At 36.8% G+C, this 18,838-nt stretch overlaps 3 protein-coding genes across 15 annotated transcripts in view; 1 reads left to right on the top strand and 2 right to left on the bottom strand.

Moving 5' to 3' along the window:
• Positions 1 to 18,838, top strand: part of LOC131435671 (serine/threonine-protein kinase N) — a 258,158-nt gene that overhangs the window by 152,970 nt on the left and 86,350 nt on the right. The window lies entirely within an intron of this gene.
• On the bottom strand, positions 9,316 to 11,176 carry LOC131435679 (UDP-glucosyltransferase 2-like). Its single transcript, XM_058603821.1, has 2 exons — positions 10,863 to 11,176; positions 9,316 to 10,804 (listed from the first exon to the last, which is right to left on the bottom strand). The coding sequence occupies exons 1-2, from the start codon at positions 11,025 to 11,027 to the stop codon at positions 9,419 to 9,421; spliced, it is 1,551 nt and encodes a 516-aa protein (XP_058459804.1). The 5' UTR covers positions 11,028 to 11,176; the 3' UTR covers positions 9,316 to 9,418.
• Positions 11,316 to 13,384, bottom strand: LOC131435681 (UDP-glucosyltransferase 2-like). Its single transcript, XM_058603823.1, has 2 exons — positions 13,015 to 13,384; positions 11,316 to 12,949 (listed from the first exon to the last, which is right to left on the bottom strand). Exons 1-2 carry the CDS (start codon positions 13,168 to 13,170, stop codon positions 11,564 to 11,566), a joined length of 1,542 nt encoding a protein of 513 aa, XP_058459806.1. The 5' UTR covers positions 13,171 to 13,384; the 3' UTR covers positions 11,316 to 11,563.

Below are 18,838 nucleotides of genomic sequence, written 5' to 3'. Positions count from 1 at the left end.
ATAACTTGGAACTCGTCTGACACTATCAGCTGTTATTCAAACACTAGTGTCATGAAATTTGGTATTGGGCCATCTAGACGCTTGTTCTCCACAAAAATATACTCAGTTCGAAACTATTCACGTCTTTTTTGTGAGATGCCCGAAACTTTTCCTTCCATGCAGTATTCGTGACAACGCCTTTCTTCGACTACGACCTCTATGCTGCATGAACCATGGGTTCGTACCCAATTTCCAAGTAGTACAATAGAAGTCAATTTTTTACTTAGTATTGCGAAAAGAAAACCGTTGTCGTTTTTTTTTTGGTTAACAAATCATGAAATCATTTTACCTTCTCGTGAAATCATGACAATTGATCATGATTTTATTATCAAAACGGTTCCAATCATGAGCAATAACTCTTCTCCCAAGAGATTTCATCATGATCGAAATATGCACTACTTACCGAAAGTATTTCATTCGAAACTCGTCTAACTTCAATTTCCTTCGCGGAATTTGATTTTTTTTTATTTATTTATTTATTTATTTATTTGTCGTCAAACTATAGTAGACCATTACATTGTATTGATTACATTTTAACACGTGTGATATTTTCTAAAATAAACATTAATGTGCATTATGTTCTAGGACCTAGGTCGTATTGAATTAAAATATTGTTTGAGCTGGGCTGTCGTCATTGTAAAGTCAATTGCTCCGCAATGCTTATTATAAGTTGACATCATTTGATTTAATGGGCCAAATTTAGCATAGTTGGTACGATAATGACTTATATAGAATATAGCTCGGTTTCGTAATTGTCGGGAAGGTATATAAAAATTAAGTTTAGACAGAAGTACAGATGAATCAACCCGATGTGTAACGATGTTATGTATGAATGAAACCATTAATTGTTCTCGACGCTCTTCTAGTGTGTGGATGTCAATGAGCATGCAACGAGCTTTGTATGATGGTAGAGGAAATCTTGCCCAACCTAACTTACGGAGTGCAAATAATAGGAATTGCTTTTGAACTGATTCTATACGTTCCTTGTGAGTGATTGAGAATGGGGACCAAACAATGCTACAATATTCAAGTATAGACCTTACGTAGGCAATATATAATGTTTTAATCGTGTAAGGATCGCAAAAATTATAGCTGAAGCGTTTTATAAATGCAAGCATGTTATTAGCTTTGCCTATTATCGTATTATAGTGATCGATGAAAGTCAACTTTTTATCTAAAATTACTCCTAGATCTCTAATTCTAATATATCTTTCTACTGTTTGATCGCCTAGTTTAATTGTGATATCTGGTGTGTTTTGTTTCCTACTGAAAGCTATTACTTTACATTTATTGACATTTAGTTTCAAAAGGCTTTTGTTACACCAGACATGGAACGTTTGCACTTCATCTTGAAATACCACCTTGTCTACATCACTTTTTATTTCTAGGAAGAGTTTCATGTCATCGGCATAAATCAACACTTTTATGTGTTTTAAAATAAGAGATATATCGTTTACAAATAAAATGAATAAGAGAGGGCCTAGATGAGAACCTTGTGGAACTCCTGACGTTACTAGGACATGGTTGGATATCCTCCCTTTAAATCGAACCATTTGCTGACGATCAGTCAGATACGACTCAAGCCATTTGAGTAGTTCAGGACCAGTTCCTATTTTTTGTAGTTTGAATAATAACATAGGTATATCAATGCGATCAAATGCTTTGCTGAAGTCAGTATAGAGAGCTTCTATGTAATTACCCTTATCCATAGCAGCCAGTGAGTAATTGACAAATTCGAGTAAATTTGTATTAGTTGAGCGACCCTTAAAAAATCCATGCTGCATATTAGTGATTCTATTTTTAACTTGATAAAACATCTTTTCATTGATTATCGCTTCAAAAAGTTTAGGAATGCAGGAGATAATTGCAATTCCTCGATAATTACACACATCTGATTTTTTTCCACTTTTGTAAATCGGTACCAAATAGGAGTCCTTCCATATTTTAGGTACTCCGCACGACTTTACCGGCGAGTATTTTTTTTTATTGTTGCTGGGGGCAGATCTGTACTATACGGTGGATGAGGACGCAATTCGAAGTGTTATTCGTTCAATTTAACCATCGTTGCCCAATAGACTTTGTGAAATAGTGTTTTTTTTTTCTTCGACATGTCAGGTCGTTTTTCTTTGATTTTTGCTATCAAACTGCTGAACAACGCTATGCATTATACGATTTTGATTGTTTTTCCTTTCTCAAAATAGTCGAAATACGGATGCCATAACCTTCCCAGCTGATTGCCTTTGCCTTTGGACGCTTCGGACGCTGTTCACTCAGATGATGATCGTTTTGATTCCGGAGTGAAGTGATGGATCAATTTTTCATCCATTGTCACATATCGACGCAAAAAAAAACTGATTTATTACTTGTAGACATCGTCTGAGAGTGAACGCGGCACCCACTTTGAAAAGAGTCAAATATGGATACATCTTTGTAAACACACTGCCTTCTGATATCTTTTCGGCCTATCAGCTATCTCACGCAATTTCAACTAACGATTGAGTAAAACCATTTTTTCTGTTGTTTTCTGGAGTAATCGCTTCAATTAGATGCTCACCGGTTTCTGTACGACCCGTTCAAATTCAGTAAACTAATAACAAAAGTTTGTTTTCGATGAAGCAAAGTCCTGATAATACTTTTGAAGCCATTGCTGAGTTTTCACAGTTTTTTTTTGTTTTTTTTTTATCAAGAAGCAATGATAAATTAACACACGAAATTGTTTTAAAAATGACAAAAGTAGCATCACCTAAATGGCTGTCACTTTTTTCTGACTAATCGAAATGTAGTGAAATTTCACAAGTAGTCTTGACAATTGGTACTCCGCACGACTTGTTGAGTGATGTGTTGAGGGGGAGATTTTGTGTTTTTTTTCAGAACTAAACAAAATTAACTCAAACGTTTTGCATAATACAAATCATCATTTAAACAACATTTTGTAATTTTTTCGTGGCAAATAAGTCGGTGAAGAGGTATTTCTGGGAATGCTTCTTAAAAATCATGATTTGCGGTGTCCACTGTATCTCCGCACAGAACGATCAGAAGTCAACAAATCAACCAGCATAGATAGAGTAGATGTTTTCTAGATTCCAACATTTCTGCTTGATTTTTTATTATTTTTTTTAAATTTTTGATGATTTTTAAAGTCAAAACTACGATTTTTTACGAAAAAATCCGGTATTTTGTAGCTGTAAAACCTCCCCAAAGTAACGAACAACGAAAAGATAAATGTTGGGGTCCGGTATTTTACATGTAGAAAATGTGTGCAAAGTTTGAAAAAATGGAACAGTAGTTTTTGAATGATAATGAACACGGACTTTCAAAAACCTGCTTTCGCGAAAAAAAACGCGAAGGAAACAATGTATTACTCTACGGAGCCCTAGGGTCTAACATTTTCAAAAAATCATATTTTTTCCTTTGTATTTTGTAATAATGAAACATTTCAAGAATGTTTTGTCAAGTTTTTAAGTCAATCGAAGCAGAAATCGTAGGCCTGTGCGTCGAGCTTTTACTTCTTCGCAATATGAGATAAGCAAAGATAAAAGCCCATAACTTGCTGAGTTTTGTTCCGATAGGCTTGAAAATTTGACAGAATATTCTTGAAAAGTTTTACTATAAGAAAATACAAAGAAAAAAAGTAATGATTTTTCAAAAGTGTTTGATCCTACCCTAAGGGGTGAATAATAAATTGCTAATTAATTAGAGTGGTTGTGCTTTTGAATTTCGAAAAAAAAAAATTAAAATTGAGCAACAAATTTTGAATTACCGTAACTAATAAGCGACTTATTAGAAACAAATTATCTACTGGGCTTCGATCTGTTTTCAAGCTCGCTTAGAAGGGGTGTTCTTCGTTAACTTCATATCAACTTAGCGAAGCACTCGAAAAAAATAAAATAAAAATTTCACAACAAATTGTAAATCATTGTAACTAAGAAGCAACTAATCAGCAACAAATTATTCACTGGGTTTGGATTTGTTCTCAAGTTCACTTAGAAGGGGTGCTTCGTTAAATTCATATGAACTTAACGAAGCAGTCTTTAAAATAATGAATGGATTTAGCAACAAATTCAAAACCACTGTAACTAAGAAGCAACTAATTTGCAACAAATTTATCACTGGCTTTACGCGATTTGTTTTCAGGTTTATTTGGAAGTGGTGCTTCGTTAACTTCATATGAACTTAACGAAACACTCGTTAAAGTAATAAATGAATTGCGCAACAAATTCAACACCACTGTTACAAATAAATAACTAATTAGCAACAAATTATTCACCTAATTATCATCGAAGATAGGTGCTTCGCTAAGTTCGTATTTTATCTGAATACTTCGTCGTCAAAGTAATATTTTGTATAAATACTTCTGATATAAATATAAATATTCAGTGTAAAATCGTCCAAATCGAGTCCTACACTGAAAAAAATTGATTTTAAAAATTTAAAATCGATTTACAAAAGAAAAGCACTATTGATTTTCATAAAATTTCGTCCCAAAATAGGTGATTAAGTTCCCTACCAACCGATCATACATTGCTAGATGGATACATTCAAGGAGAAAATTGTTTTTTTAAACAAACCTCTTTCTTGTTCAATCTGAATTTTTTTCAGTGTCTTTTATTTAAAACTAAACTGAAAGTAATAATCATCCAAGATTCCAATGAATCTAGCTTTGTGAGAAAATTTCACTCAATACCCTGTTGCTAGTTGCCCAATATTTTCAGAAAGTACCAGTGCTTGATAAGAAAAAGTTTTTGTTAGAAAATCTTTTTGCCTTTCTCTATAGAAAGGTATTAGAATTGCTGGAAAAACTGACTTTTGAACGGAGCCTCGGAGACCCATAGTGTTATATACCATTCGACTCAGTTCGACGAGATCGGAAAATGTCTGTGTGTATGTGTGTGCACTTTTCGAAGATATTTATACACGCTCAATTTTCTCAGAGATGGCTGAACCGATTTGAACAAACTTATGCTCGTTTGAAAGCTACTGTCGGGCCATCGATCAAGTTCAAAGATCAAATGGCTGTGACTTTTGGTTCCGGAGATATGACGGTATAAATGACGTAACCGACAAAACACGTTGATTTTTACGGCTCTTATCTATATAAGGGTGCCAATATTTTGGGATCACTTCTAATTTCGTAAAGCGCTAGCGCTCAAAAGTTTAAGCACCTCGAAAAATGTCCTCATGCAAAATTTGAGCTAAATCGGACATGCGTAAGAAGTGCTGCCCGGCGGTTAAGGTTTGAAAATTTTCGATCTTGAAAAAGCATTATAGGGGGGAGTACATGAAATTTCCAAATTCAATTTTTTTTGATGCCGAAACTTTTTTTTTTTTAAATATCCACTTTCTGGGATTTTTTTTATGCCGAAACTTTTTTTTTGAAAATATCTGGGAAGTCCCAAAAATCCGATTTTTTCAAAAACAAATTTTTTCGAGATGACACTAAATCTCGACGTTTTCTTGCAATTCTAAGCCTTTTGACATCAAAATTATTTTTTCGATTTCGAAAATTTCATGAAATTTTCTTGTAGGATTTGTCATTTTTCTACTTTAATTATTTGCAAAAAAATTGTTTAAAATGTCTAGTCCTTTTCAAAAGATAGTCTAGATCAATTTTGGACAAATAAAGTGAGCAAAGTGGCTTTTTGTGATAAAGTCTGCTGCCAACTCCGAATACGATTTTGTGCGAAATTAAAGTTAATTTTTCAAAAGAAACACCATTTTCGAATTCAACGAAATTGTGTCTCAAGGTAGGTTATTATGTTCCCTTCCATCCCCCATTCTCCTATCCCTGTATTGTAAGGCGGGCAATTTTAGGAAAAAAAAGTCTTTCTAACTAGAACTATTTCTTGTCCATTACTAATACTTTTTGCAAATATCGGGTAGCTGATATTCTGTGAAATCTCCTCTCGAATTGAGATTCATTAAATTCTTGGATGATGATGACTTTCAGTTTGGTTTAGTTTTCGATAAAAAGACACTGTAAAATATTTTTTGTAAGTTGATTTTAAATTTTTAAAGTCAATTTGTTTCAGTGTTGGACTCAAAATATGGAAGTTTGTCAGTATTTTTGTTGGAAAATTTGACTGATTTTGTAAAAATCAATGGTAAACTATTTTTTGTAGGTTTGTTTTTTCAGTTTTCGTCAACTATTTGTAAAAAAGTTATTCACAAAGTTTAACCCTTTCTAAACTGGCAGAATACTAGTCTAGATCAATTTTGGAAAAACAAAGTATGCGATGTGAAATTTTAGGACAAAGTCTAAACATTCAGAGAGTTTCATTCAAATCTGTGAAAATTCTGCCAACTGAGAAATTGATTTAACGCGAAATTCGTCATATTTATGTCAATTAAAAATTGAATAATTTTCAACGAACGACTTTACCAAAAAAATCCAAAAAATTTCCATGCGTATAGAAATTAATCATCATATTCTGACCCCCCCCCCCCCTCTTCGAAAAAAATTCTGCATACGCGCCTGCTCTGCTGCTTCACACTCTAACACACACAACGTTCGCTGACGTACCGAAAGAGCTACATTCAGTTCTTCATTCGTTTCTCGTTCAATCGAAGCTCAGTTTAACCATCGTCAGTTGATCTCTTGAAATTAAAAAAAAAATCTCTTTCGATTGAATGCGAGAGCGCCCTTCAAATGAGGTTCATGTAAATATTCAAATTGGTTCAAGGTGATAGATGGAAGGTAAATCTGTTAGGATAGCCTAAATACCGTAAATTAATTGTTTCCTCCTTCGGTTTTCATATTTAATACTTTGAAACACATCTCTACGCATTTCAATCAATTGATTTAAACTGGCTGGTGATAAACCAAAACTCAAATGAGGACCACCTCCCTCTGTTTATTATGCTGGCCGGAGAGAATTTCTGACATTGAGTTGATGCTCTTGCTTATTCGTTCGAACTTGCTCACTACCAACAGCAAAGACAATGAAGCGGGTAGCATCTATTTTTTTATGTCGTTTATTTATACCCGGCTTTAGCCAAGTTGCGGTCGTTCGCCGGAGGTAGCATCTACTTGGCACTTGAAACTGAACAAGCAAAACTTCAAAGGACAAGAGGTACGACTATTCAACTGACGACGACAACTTTTGGCTGCTTCATTAACGTGCATTAACTTCATGTTAACGATCATAAATTTCATTTTCATAAAATAATTTTCGCTTGAAGTTTAAATTTTATCGCACTATTACAAATACCCCAAAAAAAATTCTAACCTTTTATAATTGTTTTACGTTTTGTCTTCGACTCATCAGTGCATTAACCGTTTATGTTGAACTGCTGACGCCGCCTTACAGTGAACAGATAAACCGCTAAGCAGACGTAAAGTTAATGCTTTTTGCAAAACACTTTTTGCACCGAAATGCCATGTCTTTAGTGAAGTGCCGAAAGAACGAAACTTAGTAGAAGTGATTTCTGTTCGTTAAACAATAGTAGTTATTTAGGGGGTTTTGCTACCGGTTTGTACTGAGAGCACATAGCTATTTGTTAGTTTTTACATTTCGTTTTCGACTCTTCAGTGCATTAGCAAGTTTAGGTGGTATCACCAGTTCAACATAAACTGCTAATGCACTTATGAGTCGAATACGTAACGTAAAAATAACAAATAGTTACGTGCACCTAGAACAAATCGCCTAAATAACAACTTTTGAAGACGAAACGTGACGAAATTAAACCTTTTTCTGTTTCTGAACAATAAAAAAAGTGACGCTTTTTAATTCTTTTTGTTTTTCTCATATAGAAAGTTTATGTCACTGTGAAAACTGATCTTTGGATTCAGTTCGTCGAGTATGCAAAATGGATTCAGTTTGTCGAGTATGCAAAATGCCTCTGTGTGCGTATGCGTGTGTGTAGATTTCCACAAATCTAGATTCAAATGAGAAAAGGGGACGATCACTTTTGTTGATTTAATTGAAAGAGCTGACTTTTTTTGGTCACTTGTTGCTTTTGAAATGTTTATTTCGCGTTAACGGCCAACGTTCGAAGGTTCATTACTTCATCTTCAAGGCAACTATAAATTTACATACAAAAATGAGTCACAAATTATTTTCTCTAGTTACAATAAACAGAATTTTACACTCGACTACTAATATTTCTCGTTAAATATATTGCAAAATTGAAAAAAATAAACGCTGAAACGACTAATCTGCACTGAAATGCACAAAACTAGATATACGAACACAGTTTTTAATGTTATTTTAATTTTAATTTAACAATTAAGTCAAAACTTACACTTTCGTACACTTCACGCGCACATCGACTCAGATTGGGCATTGAAATATTGCAAGTTGTATGGCAGACAGTAGAGCAAAAATTAGAGGGAGACAGATGAAAAGCAACAAGTGACGAAAAAAAGTTTCCAAAGTTAGGGGGATGATGGCTAAATCGATGTTCACAAAATCAAATTCAAATGAAAGTTCTAATGGTTATGAATTCATCTTTATCAGACTTCCGGCTCCGGGTTTACAAGGTGATTACTGTAAAAATTTCAAATTACTCACTTTTCTCAGAGATGGCGTGACTGATTTTTACAAACTTTGATCAAATGAATGGTCCTATGGTCTTTTGCATTTCACGTGAATCCGAAATTTCGGTTCCGGAATTACAGGGTCAAGTGTGTTAAAAATTTTATACCATCACTCAAAGGGGTGAAACAAAAAATGTAAAATTTTTTTCTAAACTGGCCTGAAAACTATTCCAATGGTTAATCATTGTCAGTCAGACGGCGAAATAAACCAATTCCGGTTATTTTTTCAAAAATCGAAGAAAATATTTCTGAATTATTTCCTAGGTTGATTAAAACATGTTTTTTTATCATTTTCTTACTCTCGAAAAAAAAGTATTCAACTTTTTTTTCGATTTCCTACAACTTCTTCTTGGACATCACTTCTGTACAGTTACCAATTTCCGAGTAGAAATGAATTGAATTACATGTCATCAAAATACATCCTTCCGTTTTAAAAACCAGATAAGCACAGATTTTTTTTAATTGAGTACACTGAAGTTTTTTTTTATGCGAGTTTACGTACCGCATAACTCTGAAAATTCGCATAAAAAACCGCATAATTCTGAAACTTTGCATAAAAAAACCGCATAATAGAAAACCGCATAACTCTGAAAATTCGCTTAAAATACGCATAATAACTTGTTTAAAGTAAATAGGATTGTTTATTGTTTATTATTATTGAATTTATTTCCTAATTGGTAAATATATCTGATACATTTAATTGCATTTAATTTAAGTACAATTTATTATTATTTATCATCATTGAATAAAATAATAGATGCGAATGATCCTGTTGGATTCTTTTTAAGGGAACACGATTACATGTTATCAATACTGTTCACCCTGAAGAATATCAAATAAAATCTAGTGAAGTTTTCGTTTTGTCTGCTTTTTACCAACTAGTTTCACGATTCCGGCGTAAACTATCTTAAAAATTTTAATTGCTGAATAAAAAGCACATAAAATCACGGCTATGACATCCAACATATACAACTGGAAAAAGTTAAGATCCGCTCCCTGGTAGTGCATGTGGGGAGCTCCCTTGTGGCGAATCACGTACTCGACCCAATAGCAAGCCGTTTCCATTGCAGTCTGAGGTCGATCCCGATAAAGGGTGGAAATTTCTTTAGCTTTCTGACGATACGACGAATTGGTCAGGACCTCGTTTACCAATTTACTCAATGTCGCCTCACTAAGCGTTTCGTATTTCACCTCCAGTCCCCACCCTTCACGGACCACGGTTGCTACGTTTCCGGATTGCTCGGCGAAAATCGGAATACCCAATATTGGGACTCCATGAAACCGGGCTTCTGCTATACCACCTAGACCTCCGTGAGTTATGAAGAGCACTACATTTTTATGTGCTAAAACATCATCCTGTGGAAGCCAACTTTTCGTCATAACATTAGTCGGTTGGTTCGGCAAACTTTCCGCTTCCCACTTCCACAGAATCCGTTGCTTCAGTTTGCCCAAACTTTTGACGAAAATCTCCATTTTGTGTGCAGGCAGATCAGTCGATTTGAGATTGGATCCCAAGCAAAAATAAATAGCTCCATGGTCTGCGCCGTCCAACCAATCCTGGATGTCCTTCGGTAGTGGATCCGGCTTTTGTTTAATCTGTAATCCTCCCACTTCAACAGCGTTCTGAAGATACGGCCTTGGACCGGCATGTGTGAAATGACTATTCAGTAAGAGCAGAGACACATTTTTCCTCACATCTTCGTAGCTCGGATAGCGATCCGAAGGGAAATTCCAATCGTAATACGGTTTTTGTTTGTACATCGCAAAGGTTACCATAACATTCTCCACACCGGCAATCAGGAAATTTTTGAATCGTGACGAAAATTTCGTACTATCCAACTGACCTAGGAACGGGGTTTGGCCGGCAGCAATCTCCCTCGGATTTCCTACCAAATCGGCCGACATTTTGGATATTGCACCGGTCCAGAGGACTACCGTCGGAGCGCCAAAGTGCGGACCGAAACCGAGAACGAAGTCCGCTATAAACAATCCCACGATGACGAGATCAAATTTCTCCTCCTTCAGTGCTACAACTTCCGGGTAGTTTACGGTTTCGTTGGCTAAAACAAGAACTCGTTTCATAAAGTTAGGAAATTCCACCAGCATGTTCGGTGGTTTCTCGAGAAATTTCTTCATCTGCTTGCTGGAAAAATCATCCTTCATAGGGACCACTATTTCTCGGAAATTTGCCACCGGCTTCGACATTTTAAAAGAACTGACCAACGTAATCTGTAATATTAATTAAATAACAAAAATTTCAATTGTTCCACCCAAAACACTTTTTTACCTCATGGCCACGTTCGGCTAACCCTCGCAGCAGGGTTTGTGTGACAAGTACGTGCGATTTACCGATACTGGGATCGATGCAAAGTATTCGACTGGACTCGGCTACTCCAGCGAGAATCACGGGACAAACAAGGCCAACAACAACCGTAAAAAATGATAACGCCATTATTGCGCAGCAATGACGAACGTTTTGGTCCGAATTCAAAGAGCAACTGGTTGAGAGAATTCTGCCATCGAATCTTCTGTTTCATCCAGCAGAGCTTTGTGGACGGTGAAATACGAAAAACCTGTGCAACATATACAAAGTTTCATCGAAAGATATGCGGCTTTCTCAGTCAAATTTGAACAAGCGAAATTATTTGTTTGTAAAATTGGCCAGTTTCATGAACAAGTCGTTTTTTTTCAATTTGACTGATCCTATTAATTAACTAGCTAATTTTGCAATACAACAAAATTTAAATTGAAGAAGTGGGGTGTAGGATATATACATAAAATACATATTTGTACATTCGTTATTGTATCTTTTAGCTGCTTTCGTCTTATCACCATATATGTGTTGATGTGCTATCTGTCGTTGATAGGTTTGAGAATGTGTTCGTTCACTTCTTTACATGCTTAACCTACAGAATCCTATCACCTTATCTGTCACCATATGAACTTTATGATAACGGATTAATTGTTTTGTACCTCTTCAATTTTGACTCAGTGAAGCTTTTGCTTTTTTTTTCTGCCACAGCAAAGTCCCACCATTCCCATGATAAAAACTTTTAGTATTTTAACAGTCAAATAAACTCCCAAAATTATTACCCCCAGCACATCCAACATGTTCGACTGGAAAAAATTCAAATCCGCTCCCTGATAGTGCATGTGGGGGGCTCCTTTGTGACGAATCACGTACTCGATCCAGTAGCAGGCAGTTTCCAATGCCGTCTGAGGTCGATCCCGATAGACAACGGATAGTTCCCGAGCCTTCTGGCGGTAGGCCGGATTCGTCAGTATCTCGTTCAGCAGTCCACTGAATGTCGCCTCGTTCAGTGTCTCATAGTTCACCTCCAAACCCCATCCTTCTCGGGCTACCGTTGCTACATTTCCGGACTGTTCGGCAAACATCGGTATGCCCAATACCGGAATCCCGTGATAGCGAGCCTCGGCTATTCCTCCCAAACCGCCATGGGCAATGAACAACACTACATTGCTATGGGCCAGAACATCATCCTGTGGAAGCCACTCTTTCGTCATTACATTTGCCGGTTGATTAGGAAAGCTATCCGTTTCCCATTTCCACAGAATTCGTTGTTTCAGTTTGCCCAAACTTTTCACCAGAACATCCATTTTGTGCGCTGGCAAATAAGCCGATTTCATGTTGGATCCCAAACAGAAGTAAATGGCCCCATGTTCCGCTCCGTCCAACCAATCCTGAATATCTTTTGGCAAAGGATTTGGTTTGGTTTTGATCTGTAGCCCTCCCACCTCGACTATATTCTGCAGATAGGGTCTGGCACCTCCTTGCGAAAAGTGACTGTTCAATAAAACCAGTGAGACATTTTTCCGCACGGCTTCGTAACTTGGATAGCGATCTGCGGGAAAGTTCCAATCGTAGTATGGTTTTTGCTTGTAAAAATTATAGACTCCAATAGCGTTCTCAATACAAGCAACCAGAAAATTTTTCAGTCTTGACGAAAATTTCGTAAAATCTTGCGGGCCAAGAATCATGTTTTGCGTCGTAACGATCTCTCTGGGATTTCCGACATAATCTGCCGTGTGTTTGGTTGCACCGGCCGTCCACAGTATTACCGTTGGGGCCTCGAAGTGCGGACCGTAGCCTAAAATGAAGTCGGCCAAAAACATTCCCACAATCACCAGATCGAATTTCTCCTCTCGAAGCTTCAGAAATTCCGGATAATTTATTGTATTATTCGCCCATATCAGCATCTCTTGCATCATTTCCGGATAGTAGCTCAACAGGCTCTTCGGTGGTTTGTTAACAAAATCTCTCATCTTCTTGGCAACGAAATCATTCATCGGAACAACGATCTCCCGGATGTTCTGCACAGGTTTCGATAGCTTAAACGGACTGATCATGGTGACCTGGAACGAGAACGATGCTTCAACAATCTAATGCAGAGCCAATCAAGCAAATCTTATCTTCTTACCTCGTGACCGCGCTCGGCTAAACCTTTCAGTAACACTTGGGCAACTAATACTTGTGACTTTCCGGGACACGGATTGATGCAAAGTATTCGGCTGGACTCCGCGGTACCGAATAGCACCAACCAGCCAATCAACGAAATCAGTCCGGTCATCTGCATCTCGTTCAGCGGTCGACCGTCTCCGTTCGATTCCTAGGGACAACTGGTTTTGGAAGACACAACACCTGAAGCTCTGTGTGCGTCACCACTTGTGTTCGACGGTGCGCTAGATGAAAGATGTTTAACTGAAAAAACGTGTATTTGTTTTTGTTTCCGGGGGAAATTTTGAAGGGAAATCTGGTTACAAACTAAACACGGTTTTTGCTTTTTTTTGTGCATGGTGATTTCAGTCTTTTTCCCCGAACAACATTTAGAAGATTTCACGAAAAGTGAAAATAGTTAATCTTGATTTGACAATACAAATGCGCAAGTCGCCACAGCAACATGATTTATTTACGTTTTATTTTTACGTTTCGCGTTCGACTCATCAACTGCTAAGTTCAATGCGTAGTAGTTAGCATTGAACTTAGCAGTTTAACATAAACCTCTACAATAAGAACAGCTTTACGCCGATGAGTCGATGAGGGAAACGTAAGAATATATGCCAAACATGTCCTGTACACCTAGCTCCAACTGGTTATCTGTAAGCAAATCCTCAGTCCAAAAAAAACAAAAGATGGTGCGGCAACTGCTAAGTTTCAATTGTAGTTCAGCGTTCATAGCTGTGCGCTGATGAGTAGAAGACGTGACGTGAAAGCCAGTTAGAAACAGTCAGTCAGTCAGCACGAACCGGCTATATGTAAACCAAACTTAAAACTTTTGTTTGAATTGATGATAACTAAAATTTTTAGCGTTTTCTTTTGGCAGTAGGCCTTATTAGTAGATTATAGTCTTTTAAATCAACGGAACAGTCGTTACACCGTTAGCCAACTTTACTTCAACAAACAATAGTATTCAAAACAATCTGTTTCTGAAAAAAATAAAAAATAAACCTTTATCCATTTTCATTTCGATTATAATTTATTTGAGTTCAATGAGATATATTACAGCTATTTGTTGATAAGGCGTAAATGGTCACACGGAAAGAAATTCGTTACTGCTGTCATGTTTAGAAAATCATGAAACCAATCATTTTAACTTCTCATAAAACCATGAGCAAAAAGTCAAAATGCGTTACTTGAGGAATGTATTTCTTTTAAAGCTCGTAACTCCAATTTTCTATCCTGATTTCACTTTGAACCCTCTGCCTCAAGTGATGTGATGGATTGTTTCATAGATTAATGATAAGACAAAAAGCAGACACTGAAAAGCATGAACTATTGAAAATTTTTACTTGATCCTGAGGCATATTCATTTTATAATTGTGTTGGTTTACCCACCGGCTGACAGAGAATTGACAACATAAAGATAATGAACCGAAAATTGACATTATAAGTTTTACATTTTATATGAATATATTTGAATGTATTCTTGCATATTCGATGTGACTGTTGTTGTTAAGAAAATATTCCGAGAGATAACGTAAACCAAAAATAATTTCGACTGTAAATTAGGAGCACCATCTAACGAAAATTAGATTTTTTTTTATTCAACCAGTTTGATTAATTTGTTTCATAGACATAAGAACACAAGCTGTATTGATTCACCTAAATATTTCAAATAAGACGATTTTGCAAACGATGTTTTGAAAACAAAAAAGGAAAAATCGATCCGCGTTATTTGCAAGAATTCAACATAGAGATTTAATTCACACGTGTATTTTCATGCAGTTCGTTTATGTTTTCCAAATTCTGAAACAAAAAATCAAATCTGGAGCAATGAACGCAAGTAAAGACTTTATTTTAGGTGTCGTGGTTGTTCAAAAACATTTTTAAATTGTTGATGCTTCAGATTAAAAGAAATTCGTTGTGCTTTTCACTGTTTTGCTATTCAAATGTACGTTGTTTGAGACATTAGTTGAAATCGTATAAACAATACGCCACACACTTTCACACCATTCCATTTAATTCATATTCAAAATCCTCATATTTTAAAACATAACGCCTGAACTTATGTTGCAAAGATTACCATCGTAGCAGAAACACGCCTGAAGTTATACCTAACAACGTCAAATGCGTTACGCTAAATTTAAACGAAATCAGTCCCAATGGATCATGATCCGAGAACTTTTAATCATGGTGTATTATCATAACATGAAAATGTACTATTTTTCCCAAATCATGACTTGTTTTGCTCATTTCTTGAATCGGAATTTTGCCCGTGCACCTTTGACCTTGTATCGGTCGATATGGCGGCGATTTCATGTCGTATGTTTTCTTTGAGTTAAGCAAGGTTCTTGGCGGCTTATAAACGTATACTTTGGATTTCAAATAGTCCCACAAAAAATCCAGTTGCGTTAAATTGGTTAATCTCGGAAGGGGGAGAGGAGCTTCCATTTTCCTCCTGCGAGGATTGAGGGGCAGTTTGTTCGTGGTTCGTCTCGTCATCCATTGCCGTGGTATTGTTGTTGATTTCGGTGCTAGTTGATGTAGATGCGCCTTTTTGTACATTGTTTGCAGTTGCTGGTTGGTTAGATGGTAAGCTGTTAACTGCAGCTGGTGTACTTTGTTCTATAGGGGTTACGTTGGATGGTTTCGTTGAAGGGGATACTTCCCTGTTGTTGGTGACTGTCACAGGTGTACTGGGGTTGCTTGGGGTTGATGTGAGGGAAGCACCGTTGTCCTTTGGTATAGTTGTCTCCTTGTCCGGTTTATCACATGGCTTACCGTAGTGAACAGCTTTTTGGCAATATTGACATGTGGCCATCTGATTGTCATAGGTAACAAGTGATTTACACGGTATTCTTGTATCCTGACCGAATGTCACATAAGAAGGTATAGCCCTCCTCAAGCGCATCCGTAACAAACGTACGCCATTTAGAATACCGGGGAAAAAATTCTTCCACTTTTCTTTTTCGATAGAGAGAATCTCTCCGTATTGGGACATAGTTGCACGAATATAAGAATCGTTGACGCTTGAGGGAAGATCATGCACACGCACTTCTATAGCACTATCTTCCATATATACTGGAATGTTGTACTTAATGTTCTCGTGCTCCACATAGTGCACATTGTTATTGTCTTTTGCGTATTGAATTACATCCAACTCTTTGTAAAACTGGATGTAAATAACACTATTAGTCTTATTGCATTGAAGTAAATGGACACGTTTAATGTCAAGATGCATGTCGAAGGTCGAATTTTGCACTGTCTGAAGTCAACAATAATTGTATTCTTTCGTACCGGCGGTAGCTTTTGTTCGTTTGGTTCACTCATTTTTGAGGTCTATTGTTCACTACTTGGTTTCTTCTGTCCCCAACGTAAGCGGTTTTGTTTTATCGACTGACTGTAAACCCGAACTGGGGGGAAATTGTCTTGGTATGACGCTTCCAAAGCGGTATATCATCAGTCGATCTGACATTTCGGCCAAAAGTTATTGTATGACCCACCCTGTATATAGTAGATAGCTACAAATTATAGTTTCTAATTAGACTACAAAAATTTAAATTTGTTTTTCGTTATTTTTGCCAAAAATGATACCGTGCATTTCGTGTGGTTGCAGAATTTACAACCAAATCCGATGATCTGGCAAGGAATTAGCAACTGCGTATTCAAGAGTCAGTCTAGTCAAAATAAAAAAAATAAATGATGTGCTCGATGAAAGAAAAGTCCTGAGAAAAATAGAGTATTCGGTGAAATCTCCTCACAATTTGAGTTTCATCGGTTTTTTGGATGAGTATGACTTTCACCTGCACTCTAATCTATTTTTATGCGGATGTTATGTGACTTTTTGAATTTTATGCTTTTTTGCCTTTCTCATATAGAAAGGTTAAGCAATCACTGTGAAAACCGACTTTTGAACCAAAGCCCGGAGGGCCGAGTGTCATATACCATTCGACTCAGTTCGTCGAGTACGCAAAATGTATGTGTGTGCCTATGTGTGTATGTTACGCTTTTTTTGCACTAACTTTTCTCGGAGATGGCTCGATCGACTTTCACAAACTTAGATACAAATGAAAGGTCTTGTTGTCACTGAATTTTGTTTGGATCTGACTTATGGTTTCGGAGTTATGGGGTAAAATGTGCATAAAAATCAAAACATGTCTAGGCGAGACCGGGGCTAGTTGGCCAAGTTTCGCATTCGGACATTTTGATAAACGCTTTGCTCTGTCATGAAGATACACCTTTTGAGCACATGTGTGAATTTTTTTAATTTCTGTATGAAAATCAGGAAAATAGTTATTAACAATCAAATGCAGAGAAAATAATCGGCCAACTAACCCAAGCGCCGGGGTAGGTTGGTGAGGTTTTAAAAAATATGTGAAACATATCAATTGTATCGATAAACGTTTTCATTAGTCAAAAAAAAGTCTGTATGCATCATTTATTATGTAAGTACGTGAAAAAACTTCCCTTCTCGGTTTTTAGTCTTTTTAACTTTTCTGGAATTAATTTCGGCAGCATTAGTGAACTTTTTCAGTTTCCCTTCTACCTTTTCCTCCACCAGCGTTCGCGCTTACGCTTGGTTTCATTTTTTACTCCTTCAATGCTGATTTTCTTAGATACTTGTTAACATTAATTTTCATTACTTATTTCTCATGTATATTAATTACAACTCGGCCAACCTGCCCCAAGGAATGTTTTCTAGAACAATCACGATTAACAAAAATAAAAGTAAGGTTAAATAAGGTTAACAAATATGGCATTTTGCAAAGTTTTTGAATAATTTTCCAATGGCACCCCGTTTTTGGAAGTCAAATATAAATTGATCCACGTTACACGTAAAGCTTGCTTCAGATAGAACTGGAACAAAGTCAATTGCCTGTATTTCAGTTATTTATTATTGAATTCAAGATCTTTTTTTATACAAATGTAGCGTTTTCTTTATACTTTTAAGAAAAAATACGGATAAAATTATTCGTCACGGTTTCGACGGAATTCTCGAATTTTTCCTGTAACACGGCTCATTACGCGGCGCACACCTTCTTCGTCCATCGTTTTAGCTATCTTATTCAACCAGGTCGTCATCTGATTGATGTCTTTGACAACCTTTTCCTTTGCCTTGAGTCTCCTCTTCATGATTGCCCAGTATTTCCTAATAGGACGGAACTGGGGGCAGTTGGGTGGGTTAAGGTTTTTCGGAACAAACTGGACCCCATACCATTCTTGAGCGACTTTGCTGTAATGACAGCTTGCCAAATCTGGCCAAAACATTACGGGATGGTCGTGGGATCGAATGAACGGCAAAATTCGTTTTTGGAGACCCTCTTTTTGGTATAGCTCCGATGTCATTGTCTTATTTGTAACGAAAACTTTCGTTTTTTGCCACAGCTGCAAAATGCCAAATCATAAATATTCTTGCAAATTTGTCGCCAAAAACAAATTTAAATTTAGCTGGAACATCCCCCCGAGCCGTTGCCAAGTAAAATTTTTGACCTGGGATTTGCCCGAAGTCAGCCTTGACATAGGTTTCATCGTCCATCATAAGACACCGGTGGAACTTGGGCAGCACCTGGTCATATAGTTTCCGAGCACGAATTTTGACCACACTATTCTGTTTTATGGTCCGATTTGGCTGTTTGCCAGCTCGATACGACTTGATTCTTTCCCGGAGTCGAGTTCTCCTCACGGTATTATGGGCCACCGAAATTTCTAGCCAAATCACGGTCCGATAGATAAGAATTCCTCATAATCGTCTTCAAAATCTTACCACGCTGTTTCCGGTCGACAGTTCCACTCCGACGATTGGC

The sequence above is a fragment of the Malaya genurostris genome, chromosome 3 (assembly GCF_030247185.1).
Source record: "Malaya genurostris strain Urasoe2022 chromosome 3, Malgen_1.1, whole genome shotgun sequence".
Taxonomy (NCBI): domain Eukaryota; kingdom Metazoa; phylum Arthropoda; class Insecta; order Diptera; family Culicidae; genus Malaya; species Malaya genurostris.
The sequence above is the reverse complement of the archived record's forward strand: the minus strand, read 5'-3'. Positions and strand labels throughout refer to the sequence as shown.